At 36.8% G+C, this 22,405-nt stretch overlaps 1 protein-coding gene across 2 annotated transcripts in view; it reads left to right on the forward strand.

Annotated features, from left to right (window-relative positions):
* The window catches only part of Rsf1 (remodeling and spacing factor 1), a 127,351-nt gene that overhangs the window by 97,854 nt on the left and 7,092 nt on the right, over positions 1–22,405 (forward strand). For both annotated transcript variants that reach the window (XM_005379827.2, XM_013511807.1), the window contains exons 10-15: positions 6,997–7,051; positions 8,112–8,221; positions 12,979–13,046; positions 16,132–16,339; positions 18,340–18,560; positions 20,895–21,083. In XM_005379827.2, the coding sequence (XP_005379884.1) occupies positions 6,997–7,051; positions 8,112–8,221; positions 12,979–13,046; positions 16,132–16,339; positions 18,340–18,560; positions 20,895–21,083 (851 nt within the window). The remainder of the gene's footprint in view (positions 1–6,996; positions 7,052–8,111; positions 8,222–12,978; positions 13,047–16,131; positions 16,340–18,339; positions 18,561–20,894; positions 21,084–22,405) is intronic.

Raw genomic sequence — 22,405 nt, forward strand, 5'->3', positions numbered from 1 at the left:
TACAATCATGTTTCATGACACGTTGAGAATTGATATTCGGATTTCATTGCTCAAACTAAAGTTTTATTAGAACACAGTTTTGTCCATGTGTTTGTATATCGTGAGTGGTAGCTTGAGTTTGTCAGTCTGTGAGTAATTTTCATTACCTACTGTGTATAAATGGTAGCCCAAGTATTGTAGAGATTTTGTACTTAACTGCCATAATGAGCATAAGAAAACTGTAAGAATCAGTCTCAAAGTTACTTAGGTCATCTCTTTGCATGGGCAATGTTAACACTGGTAAACAAAGACTATTTAATTGCTGAACTGTGTCCAGTGGCTATGTGAGATGCTGCCATTTCATTATGCCACTACAGTGTGGCCTGCAGCAGTTGAATAAGGCTTCTTACAGGAGGCAAGACTGAACTTTAGTCAAATTTAAAAAAGAGTTCAGAGTCAAGATGGTAAATTTATCTTCCTCCCTCCTTCCCTCCCGACAAACCTGCCTCTCTCCCTTCCTTTCTTCCCCTGAGACAGGTCTCACTGTGTAGCCCTGACTGGCTTTGAACTTACAGCAATCCTCCTGCCTCAACCTTCGAAGTGCTGGGACTACAGGCATGTGCCATTACACCCAGCTAATATTTAGTCTATTTCTACATATTATTTACACGTACTATACCAAATTGAAAAGATGAAAAAGACAAAGCTCTTGCTTATATGAAACTTGTATGAAAAAATCCAGATGCATGAACCAATGATATGGTAAAAAAGAAAAATTAAAGTATGTTCAAAACAATACAAGGACATTGTAGAGGACCATATAAGTATTCCTAGGAGCTGGGGTTTTCAGGAAACTGGAAGATAAAGTTAGGGCCTGTGGACATGTAGAGAAGAGATACTTCAGGCAGTGAGCACAGACACAAGCAAAGGCAGAGTGTAAAATTGAGGATAGGAAAATAGTACAGTTTAAACCTCTATAAAAGCTGAGCAAGTCTAAATTGCAGGTAGCTTTGCACGCCTGACTATGAAATTTGAGTTATTCTCTATAAGCACTTAGGGAGCCATCAAAGGAGGGATTATATTTATTTTATTAAAAAAGCTTTATTAATAGAAAAAGGAGTTACAGTTGGGATGCTGGCAATATACCGTGTAAGACCCAGTGTGAGACCTGCACTAGGGCAGTCTTCATTATAGTAAGGTGGATGTGTTAGAGATGATTTTCAGGGGATTAATCTGTAGGACTTAACATTTGTTTTGTTTTGTTTTTTGAGTGGTTTTGTGTGTGTGCGTGGGTGTGTGTTTTTAAAGTACTGTAAATTGAACATAGGACCTTCATGCTGAGCGACATTTCCAGCCATTTTTTTATTTTGAGACAGTCTTGTTCAGTTACCCAAACTGGGCTTTAACTTGGATCCTCCTGCCTCAGCCTCCCAAAGTATTGGGATTAATGGTGCTAATATCCATATGTACTCTAGTATGAGAAAATCTTTAAGTGATGCCTCCTGATTGGTTTTATTGCCTTCATTTGCTACTCTTTTGACTTGTATCCTTTGACTCAGGGTGTGCATCCCAAAATTTAGTTTGTCTTTAAGAATTAAGCTAATTCTGTACTCATTTTGCCCCATGCAAAAGTGATCTTTAGTAATTGCCACCTCCAGAACTTGTTTGTTTTGTTTTTTGAAGCAGGGTGTTGCTGTGCAGTTCAGGCTGGCCTTGAATTCACTGTGTAGCCCAGGCTGGCCTTAAACTCACTGATCCTTCTGCCTCCACCTCCCAAATGCTGGGATTACAGGCATGCACAGCCACACCCTGCTTATTAGAACTATTATGATGTGCTGGGTTTCTCCCATTTTTATTTTTGATAAAATAAAAATATCTAACAAAGATGCTTCAAATTAATCTGAAATAATCATTTGATTTTTCCTTTGCCTCCATCTTTTTCTTTTTAAATCTTTCAATCCTTAGAAATTGAGAAGTATTCTTCTGCTTTCTCTAGTAGGAGAGAAGAAATTAGAGCTGGGATGTTGCAAAAGTATTGGTAATCTTTTTTATTCAAATGTCTTTTTTTTTTGGTCTTTTTGAGATGGTCTTGCTATGCAGTTCAGGCTGATCTTGAGCTCACTTTGTAGCCCAGGCTGGCTTCAAACCCACAAGGATCCTCCTGCCTCAGCCTCCCAAATGCTGGGATTACAGGTGTGAGCCACCATGCCTGGCCAGTGTCATCCTTTCTAAAAAGAGATGTGTAATCGTGGTTTTAGATCACGTACTGAGCTGAGATTGTGTCACAGAATGGAGAACAAAGTTACTATTGTATGAAGACCCATGTGAACAAGATTTAACTGTCTCTCTGGTGTTTGCCGTTCTCAATCTGGTTAACAAAGCTCTGGTTACTATAGCTCCTAAGAGATAGGTATGGGTATGGGCATGGGCAGGAGCATGGGCAGGGGCAGTGACGGGTATGGGTATGGGTATGGGTATGGGTATAGGTATAGGTAATGAATTTCAGGATTGCCAAATAGTAAAATAGGTGTTTCTAAAATAAATATATATTAACTATAAGTGGTTTCATGTATTTTTTACATGTGTATTGTCATTCATTCTTTTAAAAATCTGTGAAATAACTTCACTACTACTCATCCTAGCAGCTTGGAACTTTACTTTATGTTCATAATACAAGAACATCTTTCCCCTTATTTTCAGTTTTTTTCCTTTTTTTGCATTTAGTTTTTATTAGGTTTCTTTCCCACTATACCAGAGGTGGTATACATATGGCATGCATGCCGCAGCTGGTTGTTTCTTATCATTGAAAGTTCTAAAAGGTTGGCCATCACTGCACGAGACTGTAGAGCTCTTTTAGGTGAAAAGCAGTGCATTCAAGATGAGGGCATATATAATGTGATGATCTCGGTTACTTTTCTCTCATTGCTGAGACAAGATGGTGAAAATTAAGGAAGGAAAGGTTTATTTAGCTCATAGTTTGTGATGCTGAAAATTAAGGAAGGAAAGGTTTGTTTAGCTCATAGTTTGTGGAGGTTTCAGTCCATACCCAGCTGGCTCTAAGGCAGAATGGCACATGGTAGAGGGCAGTTCATGATGGCAGAAGACAGTAAAAGCAACAACAAGAGCAAAAAGGGAGGAGCAGCAGAGCAAGCCTCTTTCCCTCCCTTATGTGCAAGCTACCTGCCCCAGTAGCACTCACACCCATAATCCCAGCATTGAACCACAAATTAATCAAAAACTGTAGAAGCCTGCTCCATGACTGCATGAGGCTTTGAGGGGACATCTAGACACAAACTATAACAGTGATCACCTCAAAGAGCTGTACAGTCCAGTGGGAAGAGGAATGTGTCAGAGTATTTTATGACTAGCCAGCAACTATATGCAGATCGGGAGTTGCAATACTGTGTGAAATCTAATGTTTTAGAATTCTACTCAATGATTTATAAACATCCTCTCCAGAGCATGGTACCAGGGATTGTTTGGGAATTCAAATAGCTCCAGATGGATCTAGTACTAGTAGTACTTTACTGGCAGAGAGTTGGATTTAATCAGGCTTGAAATTTTCCAGATAATTTAACAAAGGGAAAGAGAAGCACAAGGAATTTGAAAGTGTGTGCAAAAAGAGTTTTTATAATAATGGCCATGGAGTGTAAGCCAGGGAAGGGGAAAGAAGCACATGAGGAGAGTGATGGATAGTGTTCAGGAGAAGGTAGTGCCAGGGAATAGACGTCCTGCCGGAGTCAAGGGATTGTTGGAATCAGTACAAAGTAGAATGAACTGGAAATTGAGCTTGTAGAAATCAGTGAACAGGATGCCTGCAATTAAAATTTTGGAAAGAATGTGGTTATTGGTAATGATAATGTCTGGTTCAAATATGATAATTTACCTAGGTAGTGAGATTGAATAGAAGACCTATCTTTCCCTGACATTACTGAACAACAGAATCATATGAAGAGAAACACCTTCAAGATCCTGCTCAACTGTCACCACCTGCTTAAAGCTTTCTCAGCTCTTCAGACAAAATTAATCTATATCTGTTCCATGTTTCCATTGTCCTTGTTCGTAATGGTCTGTAGTCACTTGTTAAATGATTGTGAGGGAAGCAGCTGTATCATATTTACCTATGAATTCCTCATCTTGGCCTAATGTGGTACATGTGAAAAGTGTTTTTCAGTTAAACTGAGGAAAGAAATATTTGCCAAATGAAAATAGAGATTTAAAGATATAAAGAAAAAAGTTGCTATCTCAGTAAATATAGTTATTTTAAGGACAGGTACTGGGAGTAAACAAAATATATAGTGAATGTTTAAATTTTTAAAAATGCATTACAGTAAAAGACACATTGCCATTAATCCCTTTAAAAATATTCCAGTCTTCTCAAACACACTTAACCCATTGTTTCCCCACCTTTCTGAAGCAGTTCTGGAAGTTCTTTTTTCTTTTTTTTTTGCGGTACCGGGTATCAAACTCAAGACCTTGCGCTTGCCAGGCAGGTGCATATGCCACTGAGCTATATCCTCAGCCCCTGGAAGTTCTTTTTTCTAAGTGTCTTTAAGAAGTGTGATGAAAACGGGTGAATGCTGCTGCGTTCTGCCACATCCAATGGAAAAGGCAGGCTTGTAAAAACATTAAGGTATGTCCTCATCCACCTTATCCACTGGATGTGGTACCATGAAACTTACGGCTATTTCTTGAAATCAAAGTGACCTTGAAAGGTACATGGTTTGAGTCCATTTAGGACATCCAGTCAATCACAACAGTACAATTAAAGACATTTACAAAAGAAGACTTTGAGAAAGTGGCAAGAATGTTAGGATAAATGTGCTCTTAGGGACAAGGAGTATTTTGAGAGGGATTTATGGCAGTGTGTGTGTTTTAATTTAAACATTCAGCATATTTTTCAAACACATTTTTAATTATATGTATCACACATAGTTAATAAGAAGTAGTTCAAGCCATGAAGGCTTCCTTGGACTAGTTCTTCCAAGTAGTTTCCTACTTTTCATTAAGTTTTTATTAAATTTAATTTATCACTTTCATACATGACAGTTTTTCTTTAATAGTTTTATAACCAGGCTATCTATGGCATTCTTGTTAAGTCAGTGATTTATAGGTGTGTTAGATTTCAGAGGTTTCAGTCCATGGTCCACTGGGCCTGAGATAAGTCTGAGCATTATGGTGGAAGGGTGTGGTAGAGCAAAGCGCTTTACCTCATGGCAGCTTAGAATCCAAGAAAGAGAAAAAGCCAGAGAAGAAGGGGCAAGATAGACTCTTCAAAGGTACAACTCCAGTAACCTGTGTGCTGCACCTCGCCCCCAACTCCTAATAGCTCATTCGAGGTTATTAATCCACTCATGAATTCACAGCCCATTGAGGTCAGCAGTTCTTTTCTGCCTTGCTTTTTCACCAAGGTGTTTCTTCCTCATCATAGACCCAAAAGCAGTGGAATGAACCATGGACTCACACTTCTGAAACTGCACAAAGTAAACCTTCCCTTTAAATTGTTTCTCCCAGGCATTTTGTCACTGTTCTGGAATGCTAACACATTAGGGGAGTAAAGGCTGTGGTCTAAAAGGATTTAAGACAAGTAGATGCATTAATTTCCCTCCAGAAGGATATTACAAGTAAAGGGAAGAATAGTTGTTACTATGTTATTTCATTTTAACATATCCTGCATGTCAGAATTCAGCTGTCTTTATTGTATTGGATTAATCTTGCAAAAGTGAGAGAAAGCTCTTGCAGTATGTAGCATTATGTAAGATTTGTCGAACTAAAATCATAAAGGTCGGTTTTTTGGAAATGAATCCATGGAAGTGTCATTGGTTCTTCAGATCCTCACTTTCTAGCTTTAAAGATTCCTTCATTGTCGTAGAATGTAGAGCCATATCTCTGAATTGCTTATCTTTATATCAAGAAATGAGTGGTCTTTTTGTCATTTACTGGGACCTTGAACAGGTTTTGTTATGCACAATTCTTTTCTATGGTGGTATTTATTATAAGATTAAGATTATGATTGTGTTTATATATACACACTATTAAAAGGTATTCTAACATTTAAAAAAAACTAGTGTATTCAATCAAAGCTGGTTTTCCATCTAGTAATATAATCAAATTACATCAGGACAGTTACATGTGGTGGCACATGCTTGTATTCCTAGCACTCTGGGTGGCTGAGGTGGGAGGATCAATTATCAGTTCAAGCATAGCCTGTTCAGTTTAACAACTTAGCAAGACCCTATTTCAAAAATAAAAAATTAGAAAAGGATAGGAGATATAGCCCTATGTTATGGCTTGTATCTAAAGATACTCCCAAAGGCTTACACAGTCACAGGTGGTGCTCTTTAGAGGTGGCTGAATCTAGAGTGTGATGCTGGGGTTGTGTGTGTGATTACTGAATTAGTCCTCTGATTGGTTTGGCATAGTTCTGGGTGTGGATAATGGAAATGTCCATTCTGGGTGTGAGTGGATAGAATGTAAGGGACAGAAAGAGGGCTGGTGTGATTGTTTGCTGCTTTGCTACCTTGCTGCTTGCTGTTTTATGCCTGCCATCAACTGTTTCTCCTTTGTGATGCCACCCTGCCCTGGAGCCAGCCGATTATGAGCTGAAACCTCTACATACTGAGACACAATAAACATTTCCTTCTTTAACTTTTGAGTGTAGGGTATTTTGTCTCAGCAACAAGAAAAATAACTAAGATACCCTAGGTTCAGTCCCCAGTACTGAAAAAAAAATTTACAACATGGACTTTACATAAAGCTTCCTTGTCTGTTGGTTGAAGGTTTTATTTCACTGGTATAAGTCAGTTTAAAAAAATTCGTGTCCATTTCTTTAGAAAATTTAGTACTTTCCACAAATACTAATACTGTATGTTTTATAAATAATAGCTAATATTTTTATGACTTAGTCTTTGAGTACCATGAAATTGAATTTGATTATTTTATGCATTACTGATATTTTTGTAGCAATTTTATTTTTAACAAATCTTACTCTGTGTGTCTTTATTCTTTTACTTAAAGGAAAGAACGCTTGGTATATGTGGGTATCAGTATTGAAAACATCATTCCTCCACAAGTAAGTTTCTGGTTTATGGTATTTATAAAGACTGCTATGATTATTCTAAGATTTAGCTTACCTTATGTAGTGTGATTAGTTTTAAATGTATACCTGTTTTATTAAAATTGAAGGTTTAAGACCTTAGTGAGCTTGCCGTAGTCCTTCAGGATTGATATTGTGTGTATACAGATCACCTAAAAGTGCGATACTACATCCAAACTAAATTTATAGCTCATTCCTTTGGAGTATATGTTCCATTACTTTTTAGCCTAATTTGGGTAGTCTCGTGTTTAGCTTTTGTATGTTATGTATGTAAAATTAGTTCGTTTGTTTGTTTGTTTGAGACCAAGTCTCATTTTATAGTTCAGGCTGGCCTTAAACTCATTGTGTAGGCCAGGCTGGTGTGTACCACCATGCCTGGCAGTTTATATAAAATGATTAAAGAATAGTTGAGGAAGATCTGACTTTTTAATTTTCTGCTTTAGGAGTAATTGAAATTTTAATTTGTATTCCTACTCATAGTTTGAAGGATTACTGTTGTTTTGCATTTTTGAGTCTATAATTAAGAAGGGTACTTGTGAGTGAAAATACATGGATCATAGTTTCTCGCTTAAAGTGAAGATGTTTTCTTCATAAAGTTTTGTTCAGGCTTATTTAATCAGTTAAATCACAGGCTTAAATAGCTTATTATGTTATTTCCTTCAGCATAATTACCTTTCTTTCAAATTAGTTATTTCATTCACTAAGTATACATATTGAATATCTTACGTGTATCATGTTTAGTTATTGGTTAAAAAGTTTTATCAGTGAGAAAAATTCATTATGGTCACTTTTAAAGAGGCAATTATAATCTCATAGTAATATAAGAATTTGAATACAGATGTGTTTATTCCTTTGATCACAAGTATCCCTTTTGTAGTCCGTATAATAATGACTATTCCCATATGTATTCAGTTTGGGGAGGGTAATCTCAAACTTTTTTAAACCTTTAACATTGATGGCTAGATAGAGATTACAGGACTATTAATTCCAAGAAACTTTATTCTGTCATATCTATACACTTACTATATTTTTAAAGGAACCAGATTTTTCTGAAGATCAAGAAGAAAAGAAAAAAGATTCAAAAAAATCTAAAGCAAACTTGCTTGAAAGAAGGTCAACAAGAACACGGAAATGTATAAGCTACAGGTATGAAATATATGGAAATGGCTGTAATCAAAGAGTGTAAAATATTTTTGCAGTTAGCATGACCCAAAAGAATTCTGTTATCCCTTCACAGTGATTATTAGTAGTTGTATGTATGCTGTCCCTTGGTATCTGCAGGGAATTGATTCTAGGACCAGGGGTTGAGAATGTAATTCAGTGGTAGAGCATGTATTTGATCCTTAGCACTGCAAAGAAGAAAACAACCCAAGATTCCCAAGGACACCAAAATGTGCAGACACTCGAATCCCTTGTATAAAAATAGAGTACCCACATACAACCATCACATCTTCTATTTTAACTGCCTCTAGATCACTTATAATACCTAGTGCAATGTAAATGTGTTAGGTGGTTGTTTTACTGTATTGTTTAAGGAATGATGACAGGGAAAAAATGTGTATTCACTATAGGTACAAATTTCTCCCTGGTATTTTCAGTCAGCAGTTAGTACAATCCATAGATGCAGAACATTTGGGTAAAAGGACCATCTATTCGCGGTACCGGAGAAAAACCAAAAAAAAAAAAAAGGACCATCTATATATTTATTACCTTTCATCTTTAGAGTCACAGAGTTTTGGAGCAGTTGTCTTTTCCAAACATAAATATCGTCAGGCCAGGGCGAGAGAGGACTGCCACAAGCTTGAGGCTAGTCCAAGGCCAGCCTGAACTAGATAGAGAGATCTTGTCCCAGAGAGAAGAAAAGGTCTGCAATGCACTGCGTTGTCTGGTCTCTACGTATTTTCCAGCTCCGTCTCATCCACCTATTTCCTCACCCTTGTATATTCACTACACTGTCATCTTGTAGTCTCTGCATGTGTTGTTTGCTTTGTCTGCAATTTTCATCTCATTTTTACTTTATAACCTTTGTTAGATCAAATCTCACTTATATGTACCCTCATACCAACCAGTTCTTCTCTCTGTAAGCACTTGCATTTATCTCATGTGATTAAAATGATTTCATTATTGTTTCTCTCCCCCATAGACTGTTAGTATAAAAGGTAAAGACCATGTCTGTATTACACATCCTTGTATACCTTATGCCTAGCATAGTATTGACAAATAATAAGTGCTTAAATACATAGTAAAAGAATTAACAAATGTAATCTGGTTTCCTTTCGCTGCCACAGATACCAAAAGGAGATACTTTTTCCATTATCACTCTGCTAGTAGCTTAGCCTGTCATTTGATTGTTTCATGTAATGTTCTTTCCACTAAATCACACTGTCTCACTCAAATGATAAACTGCTTATTATTAAAAAAGGAAGACAATTGGTACACATCTGTAATCCCAGCACTCAGGAGGCTGAGGCATGAGGATCACTGTGAGTTGGAGGCCAGCCTGGGCTACATAGTAAGTTCAAGACCAGCCTAAAGTATATCATGAGACCTTTTCTTAAAAACAAACAAGCAAACAAATAAAAAAACAAAGTGGATAAAAATTTTAAAAGGGTATGAACCTAATAAAAATGAGAGTGATATTTGTCATATAAATTAATTGAGATACATAAATACTACAATAAATGTGTCATTTAGCTTTGCAAAAAGTTTGTAGAACTGGAGGGTTATACTTCATAAATTATGATGGGGCAAAAGAAGTATTGTCCGAAATCAAGCAGAAATGTTGTAAGTGTATGTATTTTGTGTATTCCTCTGCAGCGCTGTTCTGCTAGGTGCAGTTTTTTGTATTCACCTACTGTTTCTCACAAATCAGACAGTACATTAGCTACTGTAATAGAACACATTATGCTTGAATTGTTTTATATCAGTCACACTGAACAAATTTGCATTTTCAAAACAAGCATTATAGCAGAAATGATTATGTTGTCCTGCAGGCCTGATGTAATTGTGGATAGAAAAGCACAGATTTTATTAAGAAGCTCGTCACTATTGGTTAGTAATTGTTTATCTGATTCTTAACTAGCAGGAGCATTAGATTGAGGATCAAAAGATGAAGAGAATAATCTTCACTGTACACTTACTGGCATGTGTCTCTGAGTAGTGATTCATGTTTCCTTTCTTGGTTGCCTCGTGTGTGATGATGGATTATCAGACAATTCCTTTCAGCTCTGAAGTTATATAATGTTAACATAGGAAGCTACAGTAAAAACTTTTAAGCATAAAGTGTATTTTGTAGTGCATTTTTCATACTCTACCTACTACTCAAAAAGATTTAAGGAAGGCATATAACCTTACATAAGGAGTAACTTGATGCATAATACCAAAATCAGAAACAGTCATGGAAAAAAATACTTGATTACATAAAAGTTAAAAACTAAAAAAGACTCAAAACAAGAGCATTTACAAAGGAAAATGTGTAGAGAGTATTTAGAATTTCAAGGGAATGGCTTTTCTTTTTTCTTTCTTTTTTTCCCGGTACCGAGAATCGAACTCACGACCTTGTGCTGGCCAGGCAGGTGCTGTGCTGTGCTGCTGAGCTAAATCCCCAGCCCCCAGGAATGACTTTTCAACTTAATAAAATGCAGTGAATGTAGTTTTTTTCCATGGTGAAATATAATCTCTTTTTGTCATATAATGACTGGAAGGACTTCTTGCATATATTCAGGCAATACTATTGCTGAGGATAAGGATAGCTCTGTTGTAGTTGTTATGGAATCTATTAAGCAAATATGTTAAGCCAAAGTACGTTTTCATTTATTTTAAAGACTAGAACCAGACACAGCTTTTGTTCACTAGAGGGTAGTAAAGGGGCTCCACCAGTGATGTGGTAGCACACTTATAAAGGTAGCAGGACAAGATATCAGTTTTCCTTTCTTAGAACAAAACAATTTGTGAAGGCCAAGATGTTACAGTCTTTAATATAGAAAAATTTTATATATTTGTAAATAAAGATGAACACAGTAGCTTAAAAACTGAGCAAAGGACACTGGTACTCTATAAAAGAAAAGGGAAAAATGAGCAATAAATAATACTTAGCTCTACTTAGTAATCAAAGTTAAAAGGACAGGAAAACTGTTTTCTCAAAGTAGGAATAAAAAAGATTGTTAAAATCACTTTAAGCTTGTTAGTAGAACAGCTTGCAGACCTCTTCTTTTTTAAAATTTATTTTTTGAGATGGGGGTCTCCCTAAATTGCCTATGCTGGCCTTGAACTTGCAATCTTCCTGCCTCTGTTATATGAGTAGCTGAGATTACAGGTGTGTGCCACCATGCCTAGCTGAAAGGAGCTTATGTATAAGAAAATCTTAGGGATTATTTAGTCTTGTTCCTGTCCTTTAAATCAGAAGAACGAGTCTTTGAAGTAAATTTAACTAGTTGTACAGTTTTGATCATTGGTATATGAACTTCAGTAATAACAAAAATACATATTTGAATTGCAGTAATAATTAATCCTAACGGTATTGTTCATAGAACCATAAGTTTGTTCATTTTATGTTGCCATGTGATTTGTATAGGTAGAGGTGGGCCATACACCAAATCCAGTTCAGTGCTAGTTTTGTACAACCTGGGACCTAAGAATGGGTTTTACATTTATAAGTGATTGAAAAAAGAATCAAAATAATAATGATAACCAGGCATAACAACACACTCCTGTAATCCCCACCATTTTGGGAGGCTGTGACAGGAAGATTGCAGATTCCATAACAGGCCGGACAACTTAGTGATTAGGCAGACCCTCTCTCTAAAGGGAAGAGGGGTGCCAGGGATTGTAGCTCAATATAAAGGCCCTGGGTCCATTCCCCAGTACCACAAAGAGGGAAAGTGAGAGAGAGAATGAAAAGAGTATTTTATGAAAATTGTGTGTAATTCAAATTGGAATACAGCAATACTCATATTTTTATATACTGTCTGTGCCTGCTTCTCCATTACAGTGGCCTACTCAAAAGTTACAGCAAAGACTGTATAATCTATAAAACCAAAAATATTTAATCTGTCCCTTTAAAAAGTTTTTGGATGGGCTGGGGATATAACTTAGTGGTAGAGTAGCCTCACTTATGTGAGACCCGGGGCTCAATCCCCAGCAGTGTAAAAAAAAAACTTCTGAGTCTACTTAGTCCATTTTGGTTATCATAAAATACCACAAACTGGATAGCTTATAAACAGAAAAAATTTATAGATTGTGCTTCCAGCTTTGTGTTCACAGGGTAGAAAAGGCATTGAGACTCTCTAGGGCAGCTCTGGTACCTTTCCTCAGTATGGCTCGTGTCACTGTAACATCACATAGTAAATGAGGTCTCTCTTTGCCCTCTTTTTATGAGAGCATTAATTCTTGAGGGCCCCACTTCCTAATACCATTGCTTTGGTAGTTAGGTTTCAAGATTTGAATTTTGCTGATTTTTAAAAATAAAAAACCAGCCAGGTGTAGTGGTGCACACCTATAATCCCAGAACTTGTATTTTATATGAGATAGGAGGATCGCTTATATAATTTATATGACATAGGAGGATCTCCATGAGTTTGAGGACAGCCTGAGCTACATAGTGAGTTCACGGCCAGCCTGCACTACATAGTGAGACCCTGTCTCAAACAAACAAACATACAAAAGCCAAGACCCAGTGCAGGGTGTGGTATAACACATTTGTCATCCCAGCACAAAAGGAGGATTGTGAGTTTTGAGTCCTGGGCAGTTTCAGAGACTGAGCAAGACTATTTCAGAAAAGAAGTCTTGGGATAGCTCAGTGTGAAGGTCCTATGTTCACTCCACAGTAGCACCAAGTAGGTAAGTAAATACATATATACGTACATGCCAGACCAGCTTTAATGTGATCATTATGTGTGTTTCAGATTTGATGAGTTTGATGAAGCAATTGACGAAGCTATAGAAGATGATATCAAAGAGGCTGATGGAGGAGGTATGTGTTTAATCATTCTTTATTATATAACTGACAAATTATTTCAGATTTCCAAATTATTTACTCTGGTGCCAAATAGAATACTAATGAAACTTTTCTGTGGTCTTTTGAGATTACAAAGTCTCAAAATTTCTGGATAATCAGAATCTGAAGGGCTTATTTAAAATAGCCTATTAAAACTTCATTTACTAATTTCATACTCTTCAAAGATGGCATTAAAGCAGAAGTATTTGAAGGACTTTCTTGATTTAAAGTACTGTACAGTTGAGTACCAGTGCTCTGAAGTGGGAACATTCTGTTTTCCATTTGGTTATTGTAAAAACTCTGGAGAAGCTTAAATAAGATTTTTATGATGGATGTCACCTATTTTCCAGAAATGTCACTTAAATCTCCTTGCCCACTTTTTCTGTCCTAAAAACAGTTTAGAGTGAAAAAAAAATCATTTTTCTTTCTAGAGATTTTTTTTTTTAGTGACTGCAGATAGGTTCTAGGTTTCTCTTTGGGGTGATAAAAGTATTCAGGAATTGCTTACTGGTGATGGTTGCACAACTGTGACTCTACTAAAAATGTCTGAATTACGTATTTCCACAGTGCCACCCAACAAGATGGACTGTGTTACATGAATTAGTACAAAAAAACAAGAGGTTATCTACATTGTGAGTTCAATTCAGTAGTATAAACAAATCCTAATTCTGTCACCTGAAATTGTGAGAAGTCTGTATATTTGGTTTTATCAGATTTTATTGGTACATTTTAGATACACATAACAATCACATTCATCATAGAGAATTTGTAACTGTGCATGATATAACTTTTTTTATCCCATTCCTCTACCCTCCTTTCAACCCGTCCTTCCCTCCCCATTCACAAAAGCTTTGTTTCCATTTTTTACTTTTCTCATTTTTTTTAACTTTCCCTCTTTCCCCCTCCCCCATCCCTTGTTTCTCTCTCCATTTGAACATTTTGTTCCTATTTCACGATACCTCTTACACATTTTGGTCCTTATTTACACTTTCTGTTTCTCATAGCAGAGAAATAATGTGGTATTTACATGTATTTCTGATTTATTTCACTTGAGTGTGGTCCCAAGGTACATCCATTACCTAGAAATGTTTTGAGCTTATCCTTCTTTATAGCAGTGTAGTACTTCATTGTATAAAAAACAACATCTTCTCTATCTCTTCATCAGTTGATAGGCATTTGGGCTGTTGCCAAGATTTGGCTAGTACAAACTTGGTGCTGTAAACATGGGTGTATATCATGGTGATATGATGTCTTTTTTTTTTTTTTTTGGTACCAGTAATCAAACTCAGGACCTCATGCCTACTACTAGGCAGCTGCTGCGCCACTGAGCTAAATCCCCGGCCCCAATGCTCTTAATTCTTTTAGGAAGATACTAAGAAGGGGAATAGTTGGGTCAAATGGGACCTCTAGTCCTAGTTTCTTGAGGAATCTCCACACTGATTTCCACAGTGGTCACACCAGTCTACACTCACACCAACAGAGGAAAAGGGTTCCTTTTCCCCACAGCCCTGCCAGCATTTGTTATTGGTTGATTTCTGGATAATAGCCATTCTTTCTGGAGTGAGATGGAATCTCACCATTGTTTTAATTTGCATCTCAAATGACTGATGATGTTGAACATTTTCTCATGTATTTATTTGCCATTTGTATGTCTTCATCTGAGAATTAATGTATACTTCTCAGATGCCCATTTCTGAGTTGGGTCTTTAAATTTGGGGGGTCCAATTCAACATCATTGGTCAGGAACAGCTGGCAAAAGTTTTCCTACTCTGTGGGTTGTCTCTGCACTGTATTGGTGGTTTCTCTTGTTGAGCAAAGGTTTTTTAATGAGAAGAAATCCCAGTTGTTGATTCTTTGTGATACCTCCTGTGCAAACAGGGTTTTATTTACTAAGTCTTTGCCTATATCAGTGTCTTCGAGAGTTTTACTTATTCCATCCTGCAGAAGATTTAATGTTTCTGTTATAATATTTAGATCTTTGATCCATTTTTTATTGTAGTTTAGTGCACGGTGAAAGATATGGGTCTAGTTTTAATCTTTGGCATGTGGATAGCCAGTTTTTCCAGTACCATTTATTGGAGAGGCTATGTTTTTTCCATTTAAGGTGTCTGGCTTCTTTGTCAAAGATAAAGTGGCTGAGTATGTCTGGAATTGTTTTTGCATCTTCTGATCTGTTTCACTGATCCCTGGGTTGTTTTTCTTTTCTTTTCTTTTTTCTTCTCTTCTCTTCTCTTCTCTTCTCTTCTCTTCTCTTCTCTTCTCTTCTCTTCTCTTCTCTTTTTTCTTTTCTTTCTTTCTTTTTTTTTTTTTGTCAGTACCATGCTGTTTTTAATCACAGAAGCTTTGAAGTATAATTTCAAGTCAGAGATTGTGATGCCCCCTGCCTTGCCTTGTTGCCCAGAATCGCTTTTTCTATTCTAGGTCTCTTCTGGTTCCAAATGAATTTTAGCATTGTTCTACTTCTGTGAGATATGCTGTTCGAATTTTGATTGGAATTGCATTAAATCTATGTAAGAATTTTGGAAGTATGGTCATTCTCACTATATTGTTTCTTCTGATATTCTCTTCAGTCTTCCATTTCACAGTATTGTAGTTTTCAATGTAGATGTCTTTTACTTCGTTAGATTGATATCTAGGTATTTTGGTTTTTTAGATGCTATTGTGAAAGGTATTGTTTCCCTAATTTTTCCCTCAGTGAGTTTGTTATTTGTGTGCAGGAAGGCTACTGATTTTTGAGTGTTGACTTTGTATCCTGTTATGCTACTGAATTTGGTTATGAAATCTAGAAGTTTTTTGGTGGAGTGTTTGGGGTCTTTTATATAGGCTATCATGTCATCCTCAAATAATGGTAATTTAACTTCTTCCTTTCCTATCATTATTCCTTTTATTTCTTTCTCTTGTCTGATTACTCTGGCTAAAGTTCCCAGAACTATATTGAATAAGAGTGGTGACAGTGAACATACTTGTCTTGTTCTGGGAAGTCAGCATATTTGCAGGAGGAACTGAAGAAAGTCTATAAATTAAGGGGAAGATTTAATAAGCAGTTATTTCTTCCCCTCAGGAGTTGGCCGAGGAAAAGACATCTCCACCATCACAGGTCACCGTGGGAAAGACATCTCTACTATCTTAGATGAAGAGAGAAAAGAAAATAAACGACCTCAGAGGGCAGCTGCTGCTCGACGGAAGAAACGCCGGCGTCTGAATGATCTGGACAGTGATAGCAACTTGGATGAAGAAGAGAGTGAAGATGAATTCAAGATCAGTGATGGGTGTGTGGTCTGCCATTGGCCCTCTCTTTTTTCTTCTTTGAGCTAGGGTCTTGCTATATAGTTTAGTCTGACCTCTAACTCATGGGAATCCTCCTGCCTCAGACTCCTAAGTGCTAGGATTACAGGTGTGCACCACAATGCCTATCTTGATCCTGTTTTCTAGATCCCAGCTTCAGTGGAGCTGAGGAGGTAGAAAGGCTTGGCCATACTGCAGTAGGTCTTTTGCTTTTGGTGTACATAGACAATCCCTTGATTTTTAGTGTGTTTAAAGCAGCTTCAGAATGCTGATTCTGGTTCTCTTTTTGAGCAGAATAAAAACTAGGCTATTGTTGATAAAGTATTCAAAGTCATAGCCGGGCCTGGTGGCACACACCTGTAATCCCAACACTCTGTGTGGCTGAGGCCGGAAAACTGCAAGTTCACTGGGGAATTTCTATGCGTTAGCCAGACCCTGTCCCATAATAAAAAGGGCTGGGGATGGAGCACAGTGTGAAGGCCCTGGGTTCATTTCCCAGTACCACCAAAAGAAAAAATTCAAAAGTAATATCCATGCATGATGCCTATAATCCCTGTACCCTGGACGACTAAGGCAGGAACATTACAAGTTTGTGCCCATCCTGGGCAGTTTAGTAACGTGGCAAGATCCTGTCACAAAGTGAAAAATAAAAAAGGGCTAGCGATGTAGCTGAGTATGAAGGTTGTGGGTTCAATATTCAGGAACACATAATTAAGTTCGATTAACAACAACTGAACTTTCGTTTTTTGAGAGCGTTCTCTCTATCTGTGCTACCTTGAGCTATTGAGTTGATGCGGTTCCCACTTAAATGTGAGAAATATACAATTAGTTGTTATCATCTGGTGACCTATACAGATTGTGGAGTTAGGCAAGTAAACCAGTGTGGAAGGTCAGGGAAGGCTTCTGTACAGAGTAGGTACTGAAACAGTACTGCAAAGTTAAACCTTTCAGATTATTAATGCAGTTAATAAGCATATAAACCACAGAAAAGTCATTCTGCTAATTAAGTACAGGTAAAACGTAAATGAAGGGAAACTAAGAATATAATTGGCTCAACCCAAGAGGTTTGTGGAAGCTTCACCATAGATGTAAAGCTTTGAATGTTAGGGCAGATCACTGAGTTTGAGATTAGAAGCAGGACAAGGAAGGAAGGGCTTCTAAGCAGAGAAGATACAGGCAGCATGCCATCAAATGTCGTGCACTAACTGGGAAAGTCCTGATGACTCAGGATAGCAAGAGTATGGGGATGAAGTAGAAAATGTCCTGTTGGAGATGTGGCCTGAATATAAAAACAAACCAGATTACAGAGTGCTTTGTCATGTTTAACAGTTCTGCCTTTTTCCTGAAAATGATGAAAAGCCACTGAAGAGTTTAGATATAAGAAACGTAAAGGGAAGAGTGAGGTTAAATGGAGTATCAAGTGTGTGCTTTTAGTTAGTGGATGGTGGTGATATCAGATACCAAACTGAAATAGAAGAGTACTAAGTTGGGAAATAATGAGTTTGGTTTTGAACTTGGCTGAATTTTAGTTCATGGGGGACACTGTAAGAGACGAATGTAATTTATGTAAAAAAAAGCCAGGGGTATAGCTCAGCAGCTTAAGTGCTTGCCTTGCAAGCCTGAGGTCATGAGTTTGATTCTCGGTACCAAAAGGAAAAAAAAAAAATCAGTATCAGCCAGATATCACACCCAGGAGGTTTAGCCAGGGAAGATCACAAGTTTGAGGCCAGCCTAGACCAAACAGCAAGATCTTGTCTCCAAAAAGAAAAAAGTCATCAGTTGATCTTCACAGTTATACCTGAGAGAGACAGGCAGCAAAACACTTCTCCATTTTGTAAAGCGATACTGATAACATTATTCCAATACATTACACTAAACAGTTCTTAACTTTTCACTGAACTCACTGAAATTTGAACTCAACTGTTCAAAAATATGTTTTTGGTTCTAAATGTATCATCATAATTTATCTTTTTACCTTGGACAGATCTCAAGATGAATTTGTTGTATCTGATGAAAACCTAGATGAAAGTGAAGAAGATCCACCATCTAATGATGACAGTGACACTGATTTCTGTAGTCGCAGACTAAGGCGACACCCCTCCCGGCCAATGAGGCAAAGCAGACGTTTGCGCAGAAAGACCCCAAAGAAAAAGTACTCTGATGATGATGAAGAGGAGGAATCTGAGGAGAACAGTAGAGACTCTGGTAAAAATAATTTGTGTCCATTTTAACCCAAGCCAAGAAATTTGTATGATTTCTAGAATTAAGAGTTTATAAATTCTATCAATTGTAATAAGCATTTTGATAAAATTTTGAGACCTTATGATTATTTTTTTTTATAGAGTGCATTGAAAAAATACATACTAGTTGATGTTAACTTTATATAGTACTCATTTACAGTTGTGGTGAATCCCTTTGATACTGTTCCTGTGCCTACCCTTTATCTTCACAGTGAAACTGAATAGTGAGAAGCATTCAATAGTGGAATTAGATAGATGTGCCTTATGTAATTGGTAGATAGCTGTCATCTTACTTAAGAAGTGCTATAAACATGAGTATTGTATCTCTAACTCTGGCCATACTCTGGGTTTTGTTCTTTTGTATTTTTCTAAATCCTCTGAGTAAATGGTGAAATCATTCCTCTTTATCAATGATTCTTTCAAAAAATAACATTTTCTTATATAACGCACAGTATTGTTGCGTAAGTCAAAAACTTAACGTTGCTCAGATTGCATCTAACACTCCTATATTGTCTTTTATATTTATTTTTTTCCTAATCTAGAATCTAACCTAGAATTACACATTCCGCTTATTCATGTCTCTTTAGTCTCCTTTAATTGGAATGTCTCTCAAATTTTGTTTTACTAATCTTGACTTTTTATGGAGAGCACTGGGGATTGAACCCAAGGCTTTACACATGTGAGGCAAGTGCTCTTCCACTGAACTATATTCCTTACCCCTTTTTATTTTTTATTTTAAGCCACGTGCCCAGGCATCCCATATTCTGGACATATCAAAAATACTGGTATCTTTAATTGTGCTGCTATGGCTAACTCAGTGTCCTGAAGTGATTCAAAATGTTTACTTTCTATGGTCATTTTGACTTTAGGGAAGAAAAAAGTTGTACTGTGCCAGATTCAGTGAATAGGTGGGTGAGGATACCCCAGAATGTTATTGTGAGCCTGCCTTTCCTTTGGATGGCACATGGCAACAGTATTTCTTATATTTTTGTTCACGTCCTTAAAGAAAACCTCCAGAACTGCTTTGCAGCATGGCAAGAATGGGCTGTTTGAAGCAAGTGAGAGTATTTTGAGAGGAGTTCATGTGCTTTTACTGTAATAATTTTTAAATTTAAATAATCACTATATTTTGATTATACCTTGAATTTTTCAACTCTGTCATACTTTTTATATTTATTACTCATTGTTCTGTAAGGAGTTTTTTCTTTCTCTTACTTTATATTAGTGTATACTTGCGGTTCATATTTTTTTAGTGCATAATAACTATATTACCATTTGGATTTGGTTTATCCAAGATTTGGCCTGTAAAACCACTTCAGACTAATAGCTAGCTCTTAATTCATTAGAGAATAAGAAGGTAGAGTGTGATAATTCTGTGTATAATTTGTAAACACTTGTGAAAAACAGCTCTTAGATAAAGCCATAGTCACATTCTGTTTTATTGATCAAGGTGACAATACTATTTACCAATACTTTGAGAGGTAAGTAGACTTGTGTGCTTTACTTAACAGATTTTCATTCCACATGGAGAAGAGTAAACATTGTCACTCTAATTTTGTACTTCTTTGGCATACATAGGCTTATGAGTTTCCGTTGGTTAGAGGGTTGTATTATTAGGAAAATAGCCCAAATAGGAACAGCAGATTACCTGGAGGAAGATTTTGGTGACTGTCTACCAATAAGTGTTGTGTCAGGTATACATCTGCCTCAGTAGCTCTAGGGTAAATAAAGATTTTTTAAAATATATTAAAAACTTTTGTGTGTGTTGCTAGGGATCAAGCCAAAGGTACATGCTAGGGAAGAGTTATATCATGGAGCTACACACTAGTTCCCCCTTGAAACATTTTCTTATTTTGGGAATTAACTGGTAATAGTATTTATTTGTAAAGGTTGGCGTTAAAGGCCCCCACAGGTTGAACTGTTAAAAAGAAAACAAGATTTTTAAGTTTTTGTATAGTTGAGTGCAATGGTACATGCCTATAATCCCAGTTACTTAGAAGGCTGGAGTAGGAGGATCATAAATTCAAGGCCAGGCTGAGCGATTTCTGTGAGACCCTACCTCAAAATAAAAAAAGTAAGAGTTGGGGTTACAGCTCAGTTTTAGAGGGCTTGCCTAACCATATAGGGGACCCTGGGTTCAGTCCTCAATATGACAAAAAAAGCCCCAGCTATTCCTCATCTAAAATTTTATCGCAACTATGCTTTGTAGTTTTACTTTTTTTATAGCCTAAGCTAGTTGTAATTCTACTTAATGGACTTAAATTTTATACTTCTTTTTTGTCTTTTTCTTTTTTAATAGAAAGTGACTTTAGCGATGATTTTAGTGATGATTTTGTAGAAACTCGGCGAAGGCGGTCAAGGAGGAACCAGAAAAGACAAATTAATTACAAAGAAGATTCTGAAAGTGATGGTTCCCAGAAGAGTTTACGACGTGGCAAAGACATAAGGCGAGTTCACAAGCGCAGACTTTCCAGTTCGGAGAGTGAAGGTAAGCAATAGACCACTTATTTACAGAAATATGGACAAGGCAGCAATAGACGTCATAAAATCAGGGTTGTGATTATGTACTTTTTAAAAACTTCATACATAAAATCAGAGTATCTTTGAGATAAATCCCATTTTGTTCCTGATTATTGGTAACAGTTTAAATAAATGTCACTTGGTAAGATTTTGATTTTTAAGAACTTCAATGTAACTATTCATTTTAAAATTTTTATTATTATTACTTTTTTTGAGACAGCATCTTACTATGTAGTTCATGCTGGCTTTGAGTCACTGAGTAGGCCAAACTGGCCTCAAATCTATGGTGCTCCTCCTTTTTTTTTTTTTTGGTATTTTTGAGACCGGGTTTCACTGTGCAGTTTAGGCTGGCCTTGAACTCACAGCAGTCCTCCTCACTCACAGGCGTGAGCCACCATGGGCAAAACTCACGCCTCTGCTTCCTGAGTACTGGGAGGACAGACATGCTCCACCACATGTAGCTTTAAATTTTTCATTGAAACTAAGAATCTTAGCAAATTGTGATCTGCTTTGTGGTTTATTCTGTTCCTTTTCTTTGCTGCCTATTCATGGTCCTTATTTTGAAATAACCTCTGGCTGGGCATGGTGGCGCATGCCTGTAATCCCAGTACTAGGGAGGCTGAGGCAGGAGGATCATAGTGAGTTCGAGACCAGCCTGGGCTACAAAGTGAGCACAAGGCCTATCTGAACTAGTGAGGCCCTGTCTCCAAAAGACTAAAAAAAAAAAAAGAAAAGAAATAACCTCTAATGCTCTGAGCAGCTCAATAGTTAGTTTCAAGCCAAAGTATCTACCATCCCTCTCTCCTTGCTGGTCATTAACTGTCTCACGTAATAGTTAGGGCTGTGCCACATACCAGAAGTATAGGGCAAGCTATAAACTATGAACTTGTGATACCCATTTAGTCTTTTAAGTTTATTTGATTTTTAAATTTTTTTTCAAATTTTAATTTTTTATTAGTACATGTTTGCAATACATAATTATTTCGTTCATCATGGGGCATTGTATCCCAACCCTTGTCTTCCCATCTTTCTTTCTTATATAATTACTTCATCATTGTATATGATGTTTTAAAGATTATTTGTTTTCATGAAATAAGAGTTTGAGTGCAGGGCAGGAAAGAAAGGGAGCTAAATATTTGTATGTGTGAGGCTATAAAAGGAAAGTGAATGCCTTTTTTACATTTCCTTACTTTCATGTGTTATAAAGACAAATGTTCAGCCATTAATTCAGTCATTCAATACAGTCTTTTTTTTTTTATTTTAAAGAGTAAAAGAAGGATAACATAATAA

Source organism: Chinchilla lanigera, unplaced genomic scaffold (genome assembly GCF_000276665.1).
Source record: "Chinchilla lanigera isolate Chin_1 unplaced genomic scaffold, ChiLan1.0 scaffold00013, whole genome shotgun sequence".
In the NCBI taxonomy this organism is placed as follows: Eukaryota; Metazoa; Chordata; class Mammalia; order Rodentia; family Chinchillidae; genus Chinchilla; species Chinchilla lanigera.